This window comes from Crotalus tigris, unplaced genomic scaffold, assembly GCF_016545835.1.
Source record: "Crotalus tigris isolate CLP2741 ecotype Arizona unplaced genomic scaffold, ASM1654583v1 scf7180000017729.2337069, whole genome shotgun sequence".
NCBI lineage: Eukaryota > Metazoa > Chordata > Lepidosauria > Squamata > Viperidae > Crotalus > Crotalus tigris.
In genome coordinates, this window is record NW_024096596.1 from 998,001 (window position 1) to 1,020,703 (window position 22,703).

Sequence of the window (22,703 nt, forward strand, 5' to 3'; positions counted from 1 at the left end):
TTTATAGTTTTATGTTTTTCAATTTTACACAATCATCTAATGACAAGAATCTAAAATCCAGATGTAATTTTAAATATCTGTGAAAATGCAGGGTGTGAATGGTTTTGTATAGCAAGAACAGTCTCCTTGAATGAAATTTTGGTAAAATAATGTAATGTCTAAGAGTTGAAGTTATTTATGTAGCTTGTTACATTGTAAAAGTAACTAATGAAATTAGCACAGAAATTAGTTAACTGTTCTCCTACAATGTTGGTTGATAATGTACATATTCAGTTGTCATATGCTTTTGGACACAATTTCATTGGCCATTTTTTCACTGAAGGTCTGTTCTTTCCCTCTTCAACCTTAAAGTTAAAAATAAAAACTAGTGCTTCTTTGGAATTGTTTGTTATAGCAAATAGTATAACAAACCTATGCATAGTGACATGGAAGCTGTTAAAATCATAAATCCATTTATGGAAACAGGTTGTATGTTTAGATTTTTACCTTGGAATTGACTATCTTTGCTCTTATGTCTGTAGTATATGTATGTACGTATATATGTCCACTTTTTGTTTTTTTGTACATATATGGATGCAGCATGATAAATCTAATAATGTATTGGCCTTTTTTTTAAAAAAAAAAAACACCCCGTTTTCTTTTATCACATTTTACAGTCTAAATCAGTGAGGGCGAACCTTTTAGAGACTGAGTGCCCAAACTGCAACCTAAAACCCACTTATTTATCACAAAATGCCAGGGTTGTATCAGCATTATAGTGCCCTCGGGGGAGGGGGTGTGTGGCCCATTGGGTGGGTGTGGCTGCAGTGGTCATGGCAGTCTGGGTGAGGGTGGCCAGGGCCAGTTCCTCGCCATCTCTGGGGCATCCCCGGGGCGCCAACAACGCTTGCTCACTTACTTCCTACCCTGTTGCTTCCAAACGCCACGTGCTTGCTACTCTGGCAAACTCTGCTGGGGCAATGGCGTGCGTGCCCACAGAGAGGGCTCTGAGTGCCGCCTCTGGCACGCGTGCCGTAGGTTCGCCAACAGTGGTCTAAATCACATCTGTTTACATTTGTAATCTTTTAAAGCTGGCTTTTCAAACTTTTGTGACTTTTTCTAAAAAACATTTCCTGAGGACTGTGTAGCTTTAATTCTTTTTGCGGCTTACCTGAAATGTGTCTGTTGTGTATACTTTTAGGAAAGCAGTTGAAAAAGCAAGGGACCCAGAATTACAAGGAATAACCATCTATGTTGCTCAAGACTGTACGGGTAAGAGAAAGTGTATTATGTACTTGATCATTCTTCAAAATATTTCCCAAACTTTCATTGAGAGCCTAAAAATGTAATACTAGAATCAAAATTTCTTAGCTCAGATGAGTAGCTTCTCCTGGTGTAAGGCTGTCTTTTAAAACTAGACTGGGAGTGTTCCATCTTATATAATTCTTAAAGAATTATATTCTTGCAATTACAAACTTATACTCTTGTAGACTTGTATATGGCCTAGACTACGAAGGGAAAAGTATATAATTAATTTACAGTTTTCTGTATCAAGCCATTACAAAATTACATCTGACAGAATTTTCTATTCAAAACATATTAAAACTCTTTAAATAAATTCAGCAGGAACTTATGGTCACTTCAGTGTTTGACTGAAAAAGCTAGCAAATCTTTTGCTATTTTACTTAGGAAAGTAAAGTACATTAGGACAACATTAATCATTTAACTGGGTGGAATGTGGGATGTTGCATGAACACCAACAGTGAGTTTATAGTGCCCCGAGGGCACTGACTTTAGCTCAAAACAGAGCTATGCCTGAACTCCTAGTGAACAAACTACACTGTGTCACCTACAGATCTTATGGAGTATTAACTATCCTTTATGACATCTGTGAATTACAAGGGGATTCCTAGAATTTAATATTTCTTTTTGCCTTCTGAAGGAGGCGCAGACCATTGGGTTAGCATTAGCCCAATGTCTGGAAACAAGGCAACATGTCGCAGGGCTTAAGAATCCTAAACAATGATAATTGCTGCATGGACTTCTAAGTTTTTTTTAATAATATTTGAAAAAGAAATGTGACTGAAAGAATATGGATGCATATTCTGATTGTGCATGCTCTCGATTTCTTTAAAATCTGCCATAAAATTGTCTTCTAAACTCATTGGCTCTGTTTTGGACTCGTTCTTTTTTCTTGTAATATGTTTTTTTTTAATCTCGTGTCTTGCCTACATACAATAATTACGCTGGCAATTTTAGAGATGAAATGTTTAATGCAGAATCCCAGCAGTATCTGCAAAGAATGTGGGTTGGGGGCCAAAGTCAGCAAGATTTTTTTGTTACAAATCAAACAACCCCGTCTCTTTTGTTTGTGGGTTGAAGTTGCATGCAAGTACAAGAGGAATAGGCTTGTATAGCAACATTCATCTGCCATCTTGTCAGTCTTAACACACATACGCATAGTGCAGGCCTCTGCTAAAGCCATCACCAGTTGGTGGCATTTGTTGCATTTTTACACATCGGTGCACACCAATAAAGTGAAACAATAAGATGTTTTTTCTGCCTATAAATTTATCCTAAAAGATGTTTTGATATTCTTGACAAAACAACTTGGTTTGCACTTAAAATGCATTTCAATAAAGCTTGCTTACTTTTGTTTCTCTTTCAAGTTTACAAGTCTGATGTTATTGATGCTCTCTGCCCTTTCACGGATTCTGAAAAGACAAGTGTCAAATCTATTATTATATTAATTCCTGTCAGGCTTGGTGGTGAACGGACCAATATGGAATACTTTGAGTTTGTGAAGGTATGAAATGAGTCAGTCACTTTTCAGAGTGGGACATTAAATGGCAAGAAGATTGAAAATGGTAATTAACCTATTAATAATTGAAATTTCAGTATACGGTCATGATTGAAAATCCTAAGTATTAAAAGTAAAACTAGTACAGCTATCATGAGCTGAGGTGGCGCAGCAGTTAGGGTGCAGTACTGCAGGCCACTTTAGCTGACTGTGTTCAGCAGGTCAGCGGTTCAAATCTCACCAGCTCAAGGTTGACTCAGCCTTCCATCCTTCCGGGGTAGGTAAAATGAGGACCCAGATTGTTGGGGGCAATGTAAATATATATATATACATTGCTTACTGGTGTACACCGCGTAGAGAGTGCTTGAACTTAAAGCGGTATATAAGTCTCAAAAATAAATAAATAAATAAATTCCAGACCCTAAATAGCTATCTTCCTGCTACAGAGTTCACCATAAAAACTGAACTTGCTTCACACTTTTGGGTGATTCCTTCAGAGATCAGATAGCTTCCAACTTTTTTTTTTTCATAAAATGTAAAAATTATTACTTCCAGTAACATCAGCAATGGGCCATCTCTGAAACTAATGTTTCCGTTATCTAGTTCTAGATTTTGGATTTATTGAAGGATAAAGACCACTGTGTGCATTTAGTAGTTACACAGATTCGTATTAGAGGTTTGGCAAAGTGTTTTGCTTCTTGAGCCAAACATTTGGGGATAGAGGGCAAATTAAGTTAGAAAACTATTGGTAGTGGAAAAAATAGGGAATTGTACCCTTCTTTCAGTATATCTGGTCTTTTTAATTATTTGCCTTACTCTGACTATAAGGCTAAGTTCTTTACTATATAGGTAGTTCATATCCTTCTGTCAGTTTATTTGTAGACTTTCCTATCTCTCCTGCAACTCCGTCTCCCCTTATCCTTTGAAAAAAGAGGTCTAAAAATGAATTTGAAAAATAATTTATCCTTGCCCTGTAAAAATGCTTCGAGCCAGTTGCAGCCTAAGGATAGAGAGAGCATAGAAGCTATGTCAGCAGGCATTCTTCTGACTTTTGAATCTCCTTGGAAGGGTTTACTATCGGGATGTGACTCTTTTGTACATTGTCCAGAATTCTTGAATGTGCTTTAAATATTGTAAATAAACATACAGGGAAGAAGAAAAAAAACACTCTTCACTTTCGTTCTCATGTAAGAAGCCATGTCATTATTCATGAGCTTTTGAAGATGCAACAGGAAAATACAACAGGAGCCATTTGGCAGAATCTAAGAAGTTATCGCATTTTCTATCAAGTAGTAACTATCATGTAAGACAAGGCAAGCTGTAACACTCACACGATTACAGCATATTTTGCATATGTTCATATTTTGCTTGATAATTATAAGCACCAGGAAAACCTAATATTCTAATAAAATTTGTTTCAAAGGGTCAAGCTAGTTGGTAGAAAGCAATTATGCCAACTGAAATAATTTGGATTTTTAGTCTTTTTTAAAAAATAAAATAAAATAAAATATGGGCATATTCTGTTAAATAAAAGCAGGACAGCACATATCTAAAGAATCTTTTGGTTCTTTAGGAACCGGAAGTCTGGAATTAAAAGAATGATAAGGCAGACAGAAGTTGTAAGAATGCCATACTCTTTTTTTTGTTAGTATTCCGTAGGGTAACAGTCAAGGAAATGAAGATGGTGACGAGGAGAATGGAAGGACAAGATGCTAGATTTAACAGATGCTAGATCTTTTTCATCTATAGCCTGCAAAGATAAAATGGACTTCCTTTTTTGATTAATAGCTAGTACAGGGGCCAGAACTCCACAGATTCTTGGGCTAACAAATCTATTTTATGGTCTTACCCTAGGGCAGGGAACTGCAATCTTGACAATGCTGTCCACAAGTCTTAAAAGTTGTCAAGATGGCAGACCCCTGCCCTAGGATGTTTTTTACGATTTCCTGTTGCATTTAAAAAGGTGCAATCCAGAGCTTATGCATGGAGGATTTATTGTTCCCTTTTGTAAAAGATTCTATTTATACATAGGCATTTGCATATTGAATACTTCATTATTCTTTATCAGCTAAAAATAAAGAGTTCATGTTTGTGCACTGAGGGATTTGCAAACAGCTTGCATTGTTCTCAAATCAAAGGCCACAGGTCTAAACTTGTTACATTGCAATCTCCTGCCATAAAAGTCTAAATTTCAGTTAATCTACTCTTATAAAACAGGGAATTTTGAGCCTCGACTACTGCATTGGCATTATCGGAGGCAAACCTAAACAGTCATATTACTTTGCTGGATTTCAAGGTTAGTGTTTTAATGTGTGTGTGTTTGTGTATGTGTATGTTTGTGTGTGTGTTTGTGTGTGTGTGTGTGTCCCTCTCCATCTCTTTTCCAAGACCTTTGGAGTTATTATAAGCCCCCGCAGAAAGAAAAATGATTAAAAAGCAGAGATTTCTTTATTAATTTATCAGACCCACCAAAGTCCAGTCATTTGTCATTTACCCCACGTTATAATTAGAATCTGTAAAAATGTATATTTAATTTTCTTTTGTTGCACAAACAAGGCATAATTTATCTCTTCCATCAAACTCCCTGAGCCTTTTCCTTGCTTACTACCTGGCAGATCCTAGTTACGTATTTATCCTTTAGTAGTTTAAATGGTGCAAATTGATGACCAAATGACAAGAAATATGTTCTTCTTGTCACGAAGAGGAAATACGATGCATTTTTCATAGGCAAAATCAAGATATATAATTGTGTGTTTGTAAAAGTAATTTTATCTCCAAAAATTAAATTACAGTCTTATCGCTTTATCAAAATTCTGCTTCTACAAGCATATTTGATTATGCAGAAGTTAATCCGCCCTGCAAAAACCTCAGTCAATGAATATATTCTGGCAGACAGTGACTTGCTAAGGGGACTTTTACCCCCCCCCACCTCCTGTTCTGCATAGAAATTGGATTGTAAGCAGTGTAATAATATGGTGTTTTTTGAATTACTTGTCTTTTGTTTTGCCCTTGTAGATGACAGCTTGATTTACATGGATCCTCATTATTGCCAGTCTTTTGTAGATGTCAGCGTAAAGGATTTCCCCCTTGAGGTAGGATGGATAAAGAACAGCACTGTTTGCTTCATGGGTGAACCAAACACTAATTATTAAATCATCCCTTCCACCTCCTCTTCCTGTTAAATCTAGAGTAACCCCCCCCATCAAAAAAAGATCCACCTCTGTCAAATGCTGATCCTTTATATATAATATCAAATACACCTCCATAGTATTTTGGGAGGTTGCCTGGCTCACGTTTTTAACTTGAGAGAATCCCACCTCTTAAAAGGAGCCCGTTGTGTTAGCAGCACAGTCTCTGTCCCGTGACTTTCCTCCTCTAGGCTAGTTTGTACTGTGCTGCAGTTAGTAGAGTTTCAAATGTTGGATATCCAATTGCATTGCAGTAGAGATGAGAGTCTTCCCAGGTGTTTGACACAAATATGTTCATAAATGTTTAACCCAAAGTCAGATGCTTCAGATACTAATATTACTTTAATAGGAAAGCTGTTTCTTTCTCACAGATACAAAGATGCTCAGCAGAAGCCTGGAAAGTACTAGGCAAGCAGTACTACCTGCTGAAGTCTCCAAACAAAGCTATAGAGATGCATTAATTAATTGCTAGATTTTATATGTTGCTTCCATTCATTGCCTCCAGACTAGTAGTTGCTGAGGTTATACATTAAATGTGCAGGCCTCTGTTATGCAGAGATCTTTGACCTATGGGAGTAGACCGTGAACAGATGGGACTGAGAGTCTTGTATATATTGTGTTCTTTGAAATGTGTATATATTTGTGGGTGTATTTGTACAGGGAAAATTGTACAAGATTGGCTTCTGATTCTACTTCATAATTTTTGCATAGAGAGATGGTCTGCTTTTAAAAGTAAGACGCAGTGTGGAACTTCACTTAGATTTTATAGTGGTGCTGATGTATCTCCTTGATACTATGCCTTGGAGAACTGTCCCTGATTATGTTGCCAGCTGTTCTAATACTCTTTGCAGTGAATTTTAAGTTCTAGGGCAATCCTGCTTCTCTCTTTGAAACTAAAAAAATGTACTCATCTCATTTGATCAACTTAAGTTTGTCCTTCAGATATTTGTAGCTTTTCAAGCTTACACATTTCCACTAGAAAACTTCATTGAATTAAATTGCACAATTACTTTTTAATTTGAATGTCATAATGAGATATATCAAATTAGTCTGATATTTTTAAAATCAGCTTCTTCTGTGCCACAGTTATGAATGGCTATCTAAACCTTTTGAGAAATGAAGACAAAATGCTAATTTAGTTTGTTTTTCAGTGCAAGAAATCTCTCTGAAACGGGATAGCATTTGATCACATAGTGAAGCAAATTCCAAAGCGGCTAAAATATTCAAATATTTTTCTAGAAGCAAATTAGTTTTCCTATTGCAGGCTTGTGGTACTATGTCAACTGTACATTGTACAGATGGAAAGTATAGGTTATTAATATAATTTTTCAGTCGCCCACTACATTAAGCGATTGATCCAAAAACATATCAATTAGTAGCAATTATTATTACTACATATTAATAATGTAACAGTAATGTTACACAATGAGAAACTGATTTCTGTATATGCAGTGTTTCTCTTATTGTGCTAATTGTTTTTTTAATTTCTATTTTCCAATTCACGGTAATTAATAGCTTCTCAAAAAGATTTCTCAAAATGTCCTTTAGGAAGATTGCCAGTCCATTAGGAAATCTTTGCTGGCTGCTGTGCTTTTAGGCCAGTATTCTAATTTAATACTGCCTTTACTGATTTATCTGAATCGCAGAGAGATTCAGCCAAAGACCTCCAGATTCCATTATCTCCTTTCATAGAGAGGAGAATATGGAGTGGGCCTTAAATATCTTGTACATTATCATTGATAGAGAGCATTAAAATAACAAAGTTTGCACATTTAAATGGGGACTGAATAAATGGAAGAATAGTGGGGAAAAATGAAGCAAGACATACACTCTGAATAATTCTGCCAGCATGTCTGTTCCTCCATCTCAGTGTAATCCCACATTGTAGGTGGCTGAAATATTATTTGAGAAGCAAACGGAAAGTAGCATAACTTTTTTTTCCCTGTTGAAAGCCTAACCTTCATCTGTTGCATATAAATATTTGCTAACCACCCAGGGACATTTGTGTCATATGTCTTCTCTGATGCTTATTAACCATTTAAAAATATTATATGTCACTTGCAGTCTTTCCACTGCCCTTCTCCAAAGAAGATGTCGTTTAAAAAAATGGATCCAAGTTGCACCATAGGATTATATTGTCCTGACATGCAAGGTTTTGAAAGGGCTGCTGAAGAAATAACTAAGGTAAATATTTAGATGAAGAAACCAATGTAATTCCCATTTGCTCAGTTGTATTTTATGCTATCATTTCAATTATACCAGTAGAACTTAAATTACTGTCATAGTACGGCCAAACCACTACCCCAAAATAACCTTGTCTCAATGGCTTGTGATCCTGTTAAATTGTTGCAGTTAAAACCTGCAAAAAAAGAGTTAGAAAGGTCTCAAGCAAAGGATTCAGTAACAAGCAGAGTAACTGTAGCAAAAATTAATATGTTTGCAGAGCATTATATCTTTCTCTTATTGAAATTTAACTATATTTTAAAGTGCACTTTGAAGTGACTGTATTATGACAGAATATGAATGTAGAAGATATTTTATCCAAGTTAAATTATTTCTGATACTATAAGACAGTCTTTCCTAACATGGTACCCTCTAAATGTCCTGGGGCTGCAAGTCTCTGAATCCTGAGTGTTCTGGTTCTAGAAAATCTATGAGTAAAACTGGTTTAATTCAATCTTTCTCCCTCACAGTCAAGTAGAGGTTTATCCCACCAGGTGGCAGCATTTAAACAAAAATATATCTACAAAAAAAATCCCTTTTCCAGTCATTAGAGCCTGAAGAAGTATATTGTGACAATCAATTTCTCTGGGAGGATTTTAAATGGAAATATTAAATCAAATAAATTGTAGATTATTACTTCATTAGTTGAAGTATGTTCATTACATTTACACTTTAAATATCATGGTGTTTTAGCGACACGTTAAGGGTAAGTATTTCCCAGAACCACATAAGCATTTGTTTTAGTGCATTCGAAAAAAAATTAAAATATTTTTACTTAAGACATGGAAAGAAAGCTGCTACTATATTCTTGCAATAAAATATTTCATTTTCACTTTATCCACGCTTTTTCATATCTACTAATCTCTTCATTTTCCTCAAGCTGTCCTATATGATTTATTTTGCCCAATTCTATTAGAGAATTCTGGGACGATTAAATGGACCTTAATTTTGTACTTTTATTTTCTTCTTTTAGCTTACATGGTATCACTTCTATAAAATTCAGAGCTATTATGTTTACTTATTTATTAGATTTGAGGATTAAGAAGCCAAACTGCAAAGGTCAAAATAATATACTATGAGTACTTTTTAGTATCTCAGGCCGATTCAGACTTGCTTTTTTAAATTATTTGATATTCAAATCAGTATTTTGTCAAACCTGGGGATGGGAATAAAATGTATGTTTTAAAAAACAGGTGAAAAAAACCAGGTAAAGTTATTTTTAACTTTTTTTAATACAACTTCTTAGGGTATAGGGAGGTAGAGAAAAGGCTTATTTAGGGCTGTAAAGTTCATTATTGAGATGACATTTGAATTAGGGACTTTAAAGCTTATGTTTGTACTGGCAGTCAAACTTACTAGCTTTCAGATATGAGAATTCTCTCTCTCTCTCTGGAAGGGAGCAATATTTAAAATTACTTTTCCTCAGATTTTTTTTCCCATGTTATTTCTAGTTTTCTGGTTGGAGAATAACATTTTACATACGATTCATTCTAAAATCGTCTCTGTGTGAGAAAAATAGCTGTATTTGAAACCAGCCATTGATCAGGAAGATAGAAAGGTCTAATTTTATTAAGGAGTGCCTTAATAAAAGAAAAATTATTCTACAAGTGCAAAAACATCAGATCTGGGTTTATTTTAAAGTAATCATAGCCACAGCTAGGACCGTGTTCTCATCCTGGGGGACACATTTCTTTGCTTCATTTTTGAAAGCCAGGTTAGAGCCTGGATATTTTTAATCCAGAGAAAATCAGAACTATGTGCCAAATGTTTGGAGAATGTCAAAAAGAGACCATTCAGGGGGCTTTCTGTTGGGTAAATGAGTTTCACATCGTCGGTGGTTTATACACACTGCCACGTATCTTAAGAGCCATCAGTATAGGGAGAATGAAATATCAGTACAATTATTTCCATAAAAACAGCTACTGAATGTTGCACTGTCCTAAGTTGCCATACATTTTCTTTAAGCTTAATATTTATAGGATGGAGTAATTAACTGAAGAAAGTAGAAGCCTCATGTTGTGACTCGGATAGCATGTATTGCTAGAATAAATTCAATTTACATTGTCTGGCTAAGTGATCTGAAATGTGGCAGCTATCCCTGATCAAAGAGTAACGTAGTAGTGAGACACTTACTAGGTGGCGGCTGTCAAGTTATAAGACACCTGCCAATTAATAGGAGGGGTTAGCCGCCAGCTAATTTCACAGGCTACCAAGCAGGTATCAGAATGCCATGAACTTTCGTTATTGATGGGAGCTGAATTGATCCAGTAGCCAAGCAATAAAAAGTCTGTACCTAATTATCATGTCCCTTGAGATCCTTTGCCATCAACTGCCACCTTAAAAATTTCCCTTTCCAATTCTCCTTTTTATTCTTATTCCTCAATCCTGCTACTACTTCTGTATTATCTGGAGGATACGATTCAAGAAGAGTAGAATGAAGTTTAAAACTGCAGAGCCCAATAAAATTCATAGAATCGGATTTTACTTCAGACAATTTTCTTGGAGCATGTTGGTTCCCTCTAAAACATTTGAATAGTTCGATTTTTTTTCAATATGCCAGATTAATATTGCTGTTAATATTTTTCCAATATAGATTTGACCAATCCCTTATGCACTTTATCTGTAAACTAATTTAGTTTTATAAGATATTGAAACCATTTATGCAATTTAAATTACGTATTAAAATTCTAGCAACCTCCAAAGCCGATGCAGAATAGTAAATATGAGTCACAATATTGTTGATTCAATTTTGCCATGCCCAAGAAGTAATTAAATGTTGCCTTTAATGGGAAATATTTGTTGACTTCATTGTCATTATAAATATGGCTTACGGTGTACACTTTGCTGAGGAGGAACGTGAGATGAAACAAAAAAATTGAAAGGAAGATGTGCATTAAATGATTGTGCGTTTTGCTTCAAACTGATACGCTTAGACTCTTGGCATCGGTCTTCTAATTCATGTTCTTTTTTCCAATACGTTTCACTGTAGATTTTGAAATTGTCTAAAGAGAAATATCCCTTGTTTACTTTTGTAAATGGACATTCCAGAGACTTCGATTTTGTGGTGAGTCCAGTCCAAGAAGAGAAGACAATGTTCTCCGAAGAAGAACACAAAAAGTTGGCGTGTTTTAACAATGAAGACTTTGTCTTGCTATGAGGACATTTTTATTTATTCATTGAAAATGATTTTATGCTCAGTTTTCACAGATGCTACAAAATGGTTTAACTAAAAGCTACAAGCAACATAAACACAATTAAAAGTAATTAATAAAAACTTGTGGCAATAAGCAGTAGACTACCAAGGACTATCATCAATGATCAGTTTTTCAAAACTTGTTTTCTGACTCCCAGCAAAGGGAATCCTAGAGTTTAAGACTAGGCACCACTGCCCAGTAATCTTTGCTTTGCATAACTATGCACAATACTTCAGTTGGGAAGTGACACAGAATAGAAACTCAGTGGTGATTCAAGTCTAACCTGCAAGATTAGAATCATCAGATTTTTCCAGCAGTTGAATTCCAGGAGATATTAAGCCCAAACTTTCCGAAGTCCATTAGTCTAAGTAACAAAGAAAAAAAGTAAAAAAGATGGAAAATTGAACAGGAGGAATTCCTTATATGAACAACATAAAGCCATATCGCATGGAACCTTTAATTAAATATTAGCTTTAATTGATAAAAGTGTAAGGTTTACCAAACAAAGTGTCTATTGGCATATAATTAATAAGAACAGATTTGTAATTAATATGTCAAAAAGCTTAGGAATTAATAATTCTGTTCCTGGTGGTTAAAGGAATAAACTAAAAGGAACCCAGAACCTGTACTGTGAACGGCTAATTAAACTTGTGAAAGACGATAAAAGACAATGTTGAAGGTCTACAGTGTTCAGTGTTGATGTTGTGCTCAGGCACATCTTAACAATTTGCTCATCATAATAGTCAAGTTTACCCCATTCTAGCCTACTTCATGAATTGTACAGCATCTTCCATACATTTGGTTTCTGCACCAGACGTCTTTGACCAGCGCTATCACACAGCAGGAAAAAGGGATACACCTTATATATATAGCAACAGGTATGTTTCCTGGCCCAGGGGCATTAGAAAGTCAAGAAGGACCTCAAGAACCTCTGATAGCTGTTAGGGAAAGTAACTTAAGGATAGATGTCAGTTCTGAACTGTCCTACCCACTGTAGTGTATCTCTAATCCTATAGTCTGCATATAACTGATATAACCATTTTACAGTGTTGCTTTGCAGATCAACATTGAGCTGCATGGATTTCCTTAAAGCAGTATAGCTACTGCTTTGGGGACCATCTGTCCTAAGAGTGCACTTCTGTAAAAACATATGCTAGGATGATGATTTTAGCTAATAGGTAGTAGCATTTAGATGTATCAAAGTGACCATTGTGGTACTGTATCCATCTACTCCAACAGATTCAGCGAAATGGTAGCAAAATATTCAATATATCTATTGAATATTTATGTTCTGAAAGAATCAAATATGTTTTAAAACATTTTAAAATGTATATAGCAACATTTTATTAGTAGACAAATATAATGGCAGGCAATAAAAAGATACTAAGCTTATTGAGATATGGTTGATTGTTGATGCTTTGGGCTTGTTCTCTCATATTTCCAGTTTTCCCACAATTTCTATTTTAAATTTGGATCAATTCTTGACTACAAAAGGATTCATTGCAATGCGATTATCTTTCTACTAAGGTACACGGGGTATTTTAAAACTATTTTTGATAATGCTTGATAAGCGAGAACCTAGGATTGAAGTATTACAAGGACCATGATGTGATTCAACTGATCCTCACTTAACTAATTTAAGACAAAGGAATTGGCTAGTTTGTAAGAGAGCATAGAGTTTGTTGGGAACCAATACGTAGAATGTTTTGTTAAAAACTTAAGCTTAATGTGCATAAAGAATCAGGGAATCAAAATATTAGTGTTATTTTGTGTCAATCCCTATAATGTTTAATGGATGTAATCATGGAATTCTAGGCAGAGTATTGTAGTCAAATGTATTTTTACTTTTTTCCAGTGATGCTTTTGTAATTGTAAGCTGAAGAGTAAGTAAAGGTTGTTATTTAACAATATGATCTTATAATGACTACTCATTCCATTGTAATTGAAATTTAACAAGAAATTTTAATATAATATTGGGCCAATCCTCTCATTTTGCTACTGTTAAACTATAGCCTATAATATTGGATACAAATAATGATTGGATGGGAGTTTTGCTTAATTTTTTACCTCCATGTGCAATTTGGATATCTATCCTCTTAACGTCAAAATCCTTAAATATAAATCTAAAATTGTGGAGTGAGCCAGCAGCCAACGTACAGGTATATTACAGCACGATTTTGTGAAATTTTATAGATCCTTGCATCTCTGGAAGAACTGATACTTATATAAACATTTCTTATACTTATATAAAGATTTCATTTTATTTAAACTGTGGGTTTAAACTGCAGATTTTTTTTTCCCTTTGAAGGGCTGATTTTATTCTATTTTCTAAAGAAATAAGCAATTTCTTATAACCAACATTAACATTCTGACAGAGCTGATTAACTGAATAGCTATATTACTTTTTACATGAATGGCAAAAAAAAAAGTTTATAGAAGCTTAGCTCAAGAAAATGTCTTGGAATTAGGCCTAATGCTGAAGAATGGAATTCTTACAGAAAAAGTGAGATAAAACAGCTGGATTAAGTAAATGTGGAAGTCATGCAAGGCAATCCTGTGGTTGTTTTGAACAAGAAGAGTTCCACAGTTCTGTAGCATGATTTACATCCTAAAGTATATTAAAGGATTTCAGATTTAAATGTGCTTGGCTGTTCCTGCTTTTAAGATGAAATGGCCTATGCATTGCTCTGTGGAACAGATCTATTCATTTTTTTATCTCTGCATTTTCCATATGGACGTCGAAGTAAGGATAACTAGTTGGTATATACAATTAAAAATAATAATAATCAGGAAACCAATGGATTAACAAAAAAGATTGTTGTATGTATATTATATCAAGTGTAAAAGTGTAAACTGATTGAAAAGACAGCAGAATATTTAATTAAACATAGATTTTGCAGCTACAATTATGTTGTGCAGTATGTTTTACCAGTGAGGATTCATAGGAAACACTTGTGCATGTAGAAGTGCAACTAAAACCTTAATTGTCTTGTGCTGTTAAGTGTGGTCTGTCTACATTTAGTCACAGATTTTTTACAATATAATACAAAACCTTTTGGTCATTTCTAAAGTGTTACGGTCTCCTTAACTCTCCATTTACCTTGGTGTATATCTTCTATTTTATTAAAAAAAAATTTTTTTGCCAGCTATCAATTTTCTTTGCTAAAATAAAAGTAAATTCTGTTAGAAAGTTATGCAGAAATAAAACTCTTTAGGGCAAATCATAATACTTTCCACTTTGTTCCTGGGATAAAGATCTTATGTAAGCTACTAAGAGAATTCAAAACCGTCCAGTAGCGCTCAAGATAACAATAGATCTTTTCAGAAGAGCCTTTGTGCTATCAACAAGTAGCTCATTTTTAGATTCTCTAATTGTAAGAAAAATCCATCCTTAACAGCAAGCTTCTGGACAAAAATCATTTCAAAAACCTGTATTGAATCTGGTTACCATTGCATATCAAAAGCAACTACCAGCATCTTACACTATAAAGTGGAAAACGTCAGGATAAATAAGGTGGTTTTGGTCATATGCTTAACCCATGGGCTTGTGATTTCTTATAAAACTTTCCATAGCTTCGAAGGCCTGCTGAGGCCTGAACTTTAGTTCTGCCATCTCAAAATATATACCTTTTAACCAATCATCAAAAATAAACAGGTTCCTGATTGACATAATTGAATCAACTTCATTCCACAAATGTCTTCCAGGATTAACTGTCTTCAAAGCTTCCTTAATCTAACCTCAAGAGGGAGGCTATTCTAAAATAAAAGATTCTGTTTCTAGGTCTGTAACCCCTCAATTTTATGGACTTGGGAGACAAAAGATGATATGTATACTGAGTGGATCAGAAAGGCAGCCTTTATGATGAAAAGGAAATCCTTTAATTCTCTAGGTTGTAAATCACATATGGTTTTATAGATTAAAATACCAGTTTAAACTGTTCCTGGAAACCTACTACTAATCAGTGTAGTGTCTTTAGAACAGGGAATATGTTGCTGTAGTGATGATTCGTCATTAGCATTTGGGACAAACTAATTTCTGAATGGCCTTCAAAGGCAGGTCTATGCAGACATTTTTAGAGTATTCCAACCAGCGAATAATTTTGAGTCCCTATTGTAAGGGCCATTTCAACTTATTTTTCAGGTTACATAGTTACATCGGCATCCATGGAACTCTTCCAGTCAAATCGTTAAGGGATTAATACACATCCTTTCCATTTTGCTTACGGAAGGTTTAAAACTATTGTATTATTATAACAGTTCCATTGCAGCCCAGAACAAGACATTCCCCTGAATTAAGCTACTTTTGGCACTAGTGATGAGCATTGAGCCACCATCGTGTTACTTTGTACACCAACAAAGGTGTGAAGCTTGAAAGCACCATTTCATTAGCAAAAGCTAATATATTAAAGCTAGTAGCCCCGTCTGCACTGGGTCCCAGTCTCATGTTAGATGCATTCCTGAACTGTCCTTATCCCTAGAGGTCTGTGGTGTGGTGGTGACAAGTTAAATTACCAAGTTACCATAAATTAATGTTTTTCAGTAACTACAGGGAACTTTAATTTGAAACCACATTAATTACATGGTGATTTCTTGTTACCTCCTTTGCATTATCTCTGAAATTTCTGCAATTAATTTGTGTCGTTGCTGCTGCTTTCAAACAGAAACCATCCTAGCATTCGTTATCACAAACCCAGCAATAGCCTTGTTTTCTTAAAGATACCTTTGTAAATCAGACCCTGGCTTTAGTTACTTATTAAGATACATAGACTGAAGATTTAAGATGGGCTTGAAACAACTAAAACTTGACAAGGATGAGAAAAACTATTGCTAGATTATAAACAGTCTGCAGACCATCCTATTTATCTTTAGAAGGGGCCAGCTTTGTTGGGTCTACTATGTATCCAATCAAAAAATGTGCCAAGCCTTGCCATGAGTTTGAAGCAAAAAAGACAACTTTTATATAATTTTATCATCTACTACTTTTTTTGCAAACATCTGATTCTCTATCAATGATTTGCATAAAAAAGATCATGCTTTGAATTATCTTCAGATAAAGGCAAACTTTTTATATAATTTAAGCCCAAGGAAATATTTTGTAATCTGTTACATCCTGCAAAAACTTGCCAATCAATGTCAGCCTTCCAGTCTTGTGGAATTCATTAATTTCACCATGCAGATTTACTTTCTCCCCCGCTTTTCTCTGCCACTGAGAAAGCATCTGCTTAGCATGCTAAGAATATCAAACCAATATATGTGTGGTCCTAAACCAGTTGAGCTAAAAATCACTGTTCCTCTAGTTTATAATTGTAATACACAAACATATATCAATGGAGTAGCAAAATATAAATTTGGTGGTGTCACAAAGATGCCTACAAATGCCATTTATCTATTGATTGTAATGATGTCTATTCATTCACATTCTTGTTCTAGAAGTTTTGATAAAAACAACTTGAGCCCAGCAGAACGCATTTAAGATTTCCTGTAATTTGAAAGTATGAATTGCTAAAGACTAGATGTCAATGCCCTTCCATGGTCCGTTCTAAGATAAGCTCTAAATACTACATTGTGGAATATGTTCTGCTTTGTGTAATGGTGGCCTTCTACAGATCTCTAATCTGCAGTGTTGGAGAAAGGTGTAAAAATTCCCATTCTGAATCTGAGTTAACAAAAAATCTCAGCTATCTTGGTTGCAAAACATAGCCATGGGTATACTCAGAAAAGTTTCTTCATAAAATTAAGGGAACAAGTTAGATATTCTATCCAAAAGTATTCTGGTGGGTTAGTGTCAAGTTCTTTTTAACTACACTCAGTTTGGTGTGCTCAAGACACAAAGGAGCCAACAGCAGCACAAGCCCCTAGGTAACATACATTCATAAGCTATTTATTCATTACTCACCACTACTCCACTCTTCCCCACTGTTACTACTACTCCTGCTACACTAACTACTAGAGAAAATTCTTTCTAGCTATTTTAGGCTGCTTTAGACTGCTTTATTTCCCCCCCACACAAACACACAATTTATCCCCTATCCACCACACCCAATTGCCTCTCAGCACACCTTTTATAGCCAAATTGCGGTGCTGGCTGGGGAGAGGTTTTAAAGAGATAGGACAGCAGCACAGGTGCTGGCCATTTTCCAAGCAAAACCCAAACTGCTTGTTTTAAGCGAGTCTGCCTGTTGTTGCTTGACTTGAAAAACTTTGATAGAAAAAATACATTCTGGTTAGTTCAGGACCCAGTCCCAAAACATTAGCAAATAATCTGCAGTTTATATCTATGAATAAGCAGCAAGACAAATGCTTTGAAAAGGAGAGCAAGTTTAATCCCTTCACAGATTGTAAAGCTGGGCTGTCAAAGTAGCTAAGCCTCAGTTCAAAGGACTGCTTTCTCTAAGATCCATAGTCCAAGTGGTAAAGTTGTTTTTGTGCACACTAATACAAATGCATGGGACAAATTCATACAAACTCTATCTTTGGTTTTTCCATACTCCCAAGGGGAAAGTGACTTGCCGGGTAGAAAACAAAGAACAGTAGAAATTATTCTACTTTTTGTTTCCAAGAAAGCAAGATAGTATGAAGCAATAGCAAAGTAATTTTAATTGTAACTCCATAGCCTTTGCCTGTGGTAAGATTTCTTCTGTTCTGTTTTAGGAATTGGGGTACATAGGGCATCAGAAATGGACAACATGACCTCTTGTTCTCAGTATTTTTGTCAGCCCTACATGAAAGAGACCTTGTGTTGGGATGGTCCACTCTGAAGTCATTCTCTGTTTTGTGTGTATTTACAAAGATGTATGAATATTTGATTAATGAGTCATGGTCTCTGGAGAAATTTAATAACTGTACTGCTTTACAAAGCAAGCTCCTTCACTGTTAACACAGCTGCTAAGGGTGTCTGTGAAACTGAAGCTCTTTCTGAATCTAAATGTATGTTAGGAAGTGAATTCCTTTCAACACAAGAGAAGATTGTGATACACTCCCCAATTTTGAACTTTTGCAAGCTCACTTTACTGGCTCTAATTTGTAAAGATTTTTCCTGTGGAAACCATCTTAGACATGCAAGCTGTAAAAAGCCTCTGTGTTTGCATGCATTTGATAGGAAGGCCAGGAAGTTAATATCAACATTTTCCCCTTCAACATCTTAGAGGGAAAAAGTAGCTCCTTCCATTCCACTCCTTTTCTCATTCCAATAATTGTATCATAAATAACTAATCTTTTAGATAAGATGATTCTTATCAGATGCAGCATATGAAATAGTTTAAAACTAGGTTTTTTAATGTGTACAGAGGTTCAGTAGAATAGTATATTTATAACGTAGTTTGATACAATTTTCTCAAATTTGTGCATCTTCTGGATGACAGCCTTCTATTCCCCAAATTCTCTGGCTATTAGAGCTTTTCTGAGAATTGACATCCACACTATTTTGAGGATAGTCAAGTTGGAGAAGTCTGTGGAATTGTTGGTCTTCTCTGAGCTTGGTTGTTTGCTTGTAGACCTTTCGTTGTTTCACTAAGTGACATCTTCAGCACTCAGTTGGAGCAGCCTATTATCATTTTTCTTAAAATGCAGGAAAAAAATCCTGCCCTTACAAATCTGATCTCATTATGTTCACAAGACAAGTCTAAGATAAAACTGTTATCACAAATTCCTGGCTGTATGGAGCACTGTAATTGGAGAGAGAGGTAAGAAAGACTCTTGAGGCAAGATAAAGCTGGCTTTTAGACTATATCCCATTCTTCTTTCTGTCCTTTGGATTTAGTAACATCTGAGAAAAATCTTCATATACTGTATTTCAGGGGTTCTCAACCTTGGCAACTTTAAGACTTGTGGACTTCAACTCCCAGAATTCCTCAGCCAGCTGGCTGAGGAATTCTGGGAGTTGAAGTCCACAAGTCTTAAAGTTGCCAAGGTTGAGAACCCCTGCTGTATTTGCTAAACAGTGAATCCCATTAAGCTGAATTTGGCTTCATCCTAGGTTAACCAAGTTTAGGACTGGAGCCCTAAATATAATTTCTGAGTTAAGAATCTAGATACATAGGGAAGGACAATACCTAAGTATGATTTCTCTGGTCACCATATAAATGTATACTATTACTATTTCTGAGATGATCCATTGTCTATTTTGAAGAAGGATCTGCGTGTGTCTTTTAGTTTCTAATTCTCTTAAATGCCTTAGATTTCTATCAGCTGATTTATATTAATAAATTTATATGTAATTATGGTTGACAAAAAATGTCCTATGTTAAGCACTATAAATAATGCTGGTCTGTAAGGGAAAAAAATCCAAAATCGGCTGCTCCATAATTTTTTTCAGTAGGATTAATCAAATACACATTTAAGGGCAACTCTTTGGCTCTTAGAAGAAAATGTTAGCAAAATAAATGTTAGCCCTATGATAATACTAGTAAAGACTGAAAGCATTCAGCATTATCAAATGAGTGCTCCCTGTTCCTATTAAAAACAAAGGAAGATCAATTTAATCCTCTTCAATAGCAGACTTAGGAGCATTGGTTCTAATTAATGGTCTTACTTCTTTCTCTGTAGTTTTAATGTGCATTGCAGTATATTTATTTGCCTATAGACCTGAAGTAGGCTCTGTATAACTGTCACTAATCTTTATAAAATTTAGAAATAACATTGATGCTTTGAAAGTGTTTTCTAAAAGTCTAACTTTTCCTTCATTCTAAAGATCGGAGATCTTCCACTATGGTTCCCCTTTTCTCATATGTTCAATTTATATTGTACAGTTAAAAATATGAGTTCTTCTACCACTACTTCTTTTGACTCATTTTCTTGCCCAAACCTACTCTAAAGTTTTAACATGCTCATTAATGAAATTGCCACTCTAAAATCCCTGAGTTTATTCATGCCTGCTATGTTCTCTGACAGTATCTTCTTTTCCATATTAGCCTGGATGTTTAATTGCCTGGAAAAATGGTAGAATATATGCATAGAGACAGTGTGGTATGGTGGATAAAGCACTGGACTAGGAAGGGGAAGACCCAGGTTTTAATTTCTCTTAGACACCAAAGCCTAGTCATTCATTTTCCACTTTTATTCCCACTTTTACTTATTTTGGGAGTCTCATATCTGCTGGCTTTTTTTACATTCTAATAATTTTATAATTTTGAAGTTGATCCTTTCTGCTACTTTATTCTTATAAAGGTAAGGCTATTTTCCTGTATTCTTTGCTCTTATTTTAAATATTTTTAAATGTCTGACTGTAAATTCATGTATTAACCAGCAGAGGTGATCACATTTGCCCTTTGGCTTTCTGTAATGTGGGTGTATGTGTGTGTATATTAGAGAGAGAGAAAGAGATAAAGTTTGCTTCTTGGTAATGTGCAGTGTCAATACTCAAAATTTATTTTGCTAAGTGAGTTGTTAAATGAGTTTTGCCCCATTTTATGATCTTTCTTGCCAGAGTTGTTAACTGAATCACTGCAGTTATTCCATTAGTAACACAGTTGGTAAGTGTCTCTTGCTTCCCCATTGACTTTGTTTGTCAGAAGGTTGCAAAAGGATGATCACATGATCCCAGAACACTGCAACCGTCATAAATATGGGTTCTAGTGTAGTAAATTTTCAAGTATAAAGAAACCAATACTTCTATTTAGGTTCAATATGTTTCATTTGCAAACTGAAGCCAATCACATTCATTGGCAGAATAGTAAAGAATGATTAGGACAAAACAAACAAAAATGTCCTATGGCTACAATCAAAACTACTGCTGCCAACTTTGCATTTTGAAATTACTGTTGCCCTACTAATATTTTGCGATTAAGCTTCCCACAGGAAATAATTTCCTACCCATTTGTTCCTTTTTATTTCTCACATCTATGAAAAGATCAGTTCTTCCTCAGAAAGTTCATTAGATAGTTTAGTGCAGGGGTAGGCAACCTTGACTCTTTTATGACTCGTGGACTTCAACTCATGGCTGGCTCAGGAATTCTGGGAGTTGAAGTCCACGAGTCATAAAAGAGCCAAGGTTGCCTACCCCTGGTTTAGTGGTATTGCTTCAGTGAAACTACTTGGAGCAATGGGAAGACTTGCTTTTTGAAAAGAGAGAAAAAATAAAATCCAGTGCAGCAGCTTTCAGGAGCAGCTTTAAGTACAACTTAGAATTACAGATGCTCTGCAAAATTTCTTGCAACCTTATCCTTAGGGCCACACTGCATTACAGCAGACGTGTAATGAAGCTGCTATAAAATCTCTGGTAATTAAGGGGGATTTGACAGTAATTGTAACAGTGAATCAACTTAATTATTACCAGCTTCAAAGAGAGCTAAACCAATGTTATAATCTAACCTTTTCTATTTTATAAATTGGGAGTTTAAGCAAGTATATGTAACATTTAAGAATTAAATCGGTTGAGATGGAATTCAATTCATGTGCTTTTATGCACACAAACACACACACTTGAAAGCATATATTGCATATACACAGATCATTCCAATAGCAGTTATGATTCAACCAAGCACTGAAACATAGACAATTTGTTGCTATATTAAGTGGATTTTTTTCAGCTTTACATCTGTGATGCAAGTCCTTTTCTTGACTACTAACAGAGGAATGCATGTAAAGCTCTCAGCGATAAAACTATGCAACGGACCTCATTCTAATTCCCTTGCAGCACTACGTATTTTAGATATTCTCAGAGGTAAATTCCCCTGAACAGACCAGGGTTCGATCCTAGGAAGTGAAATCTAACTTAGTAGCTTGATAAAGAACACTAATTCCTTGATCTGTTTAAAGAAACCACGCTACATTTCTTTTCTCTCTCCAATATATATATCAAATTCCTATCCTATCTTAATGACCACAATCAAGCCCCAAATTTCTCATTTTATGACCTTTTTTGCCCCAGGGGTTAAGTGAAGCACTGTAGTTGTTACATTAGTAACACAGTTGTTAAGTAAATCTGACTTGCCCATTGATTTTTTTTGTCAGAAGATGTAAAAGGTGATCATACGATCCAGGACATTGCAACAATGAGTCACATGCCAAGCATCTGAATTTTGATCATGTCACCATGGGGATGTCATAAGTGTGAAAAACAGTCATAAGTCACATTTCTCAGTGCCCTTGTAACTTTGAATGGTCACTAAATGAACTGTTATAAGTTGAGGACTACCTGCATATCAGGAGTCCCCAATCCCCAGGCTGCGGCCGGCTCTGGGCTGTGGCCTATTCAGAATTGGGTTGTGTGACTGGCTGGCTAGAGAACACATGCTTGCATGTGCAGCTCAACTTGCACAAGTGGCAGAGTGCTGGGCACTCGCACGTGTGCAGCCCAGCCCGCCACTTGCACAAGTCGAG

The 22,703-nt window shown here is 35.4% G+C and overlaps 1 protein-coding gene across 13 annotated transcripts in view; it reads left to right on the forward strand.

Annotated features, from left to right (window-relative positions):
• ATG4C (autophagy related 4C cysteine peptidase) overlaps window positions 1-14,290 on the forward strand; it is a 42,763-nt gene extending 28,473 nt beyond the window's left edge. For all 13 annotated transcript variants that reach the window (XM_039339081.1, XM_039339082.1, XM_039339086.1 and 10 more), the window contains 6 exons: window positions 1,181-1,251; window positions 2,649-2,785; window positions 4,997-5,075; window positions 5,795-5,871; window positions 8,032-8,151; window positions 11,180-14,290. In XM_039339081.1, the coding sequence (XP_039195015.1) occupies window positions 1,181-1,251; window positions 2,649-2,785; window positions 4,997-5,075; window positions 5,795-5,871; window positions 8,032-8,151; window positions 11,180-11,347 (652 nt within the window). In that variant the 3' untranslated portion in view covers window positions 11,348-14,290. The remainder of the gene's footprint in view (window positions 1-1,180; window positions 1,252-2,648; window positions 2,786-4,996; window positions 5,076-5,794; window positions 5,872-8,031; window positions 8,152-11,179) is intronic.
• The last annotated feature ends 8,413 nt before the right edge of the window (window positions 14,291-22,703 follow it).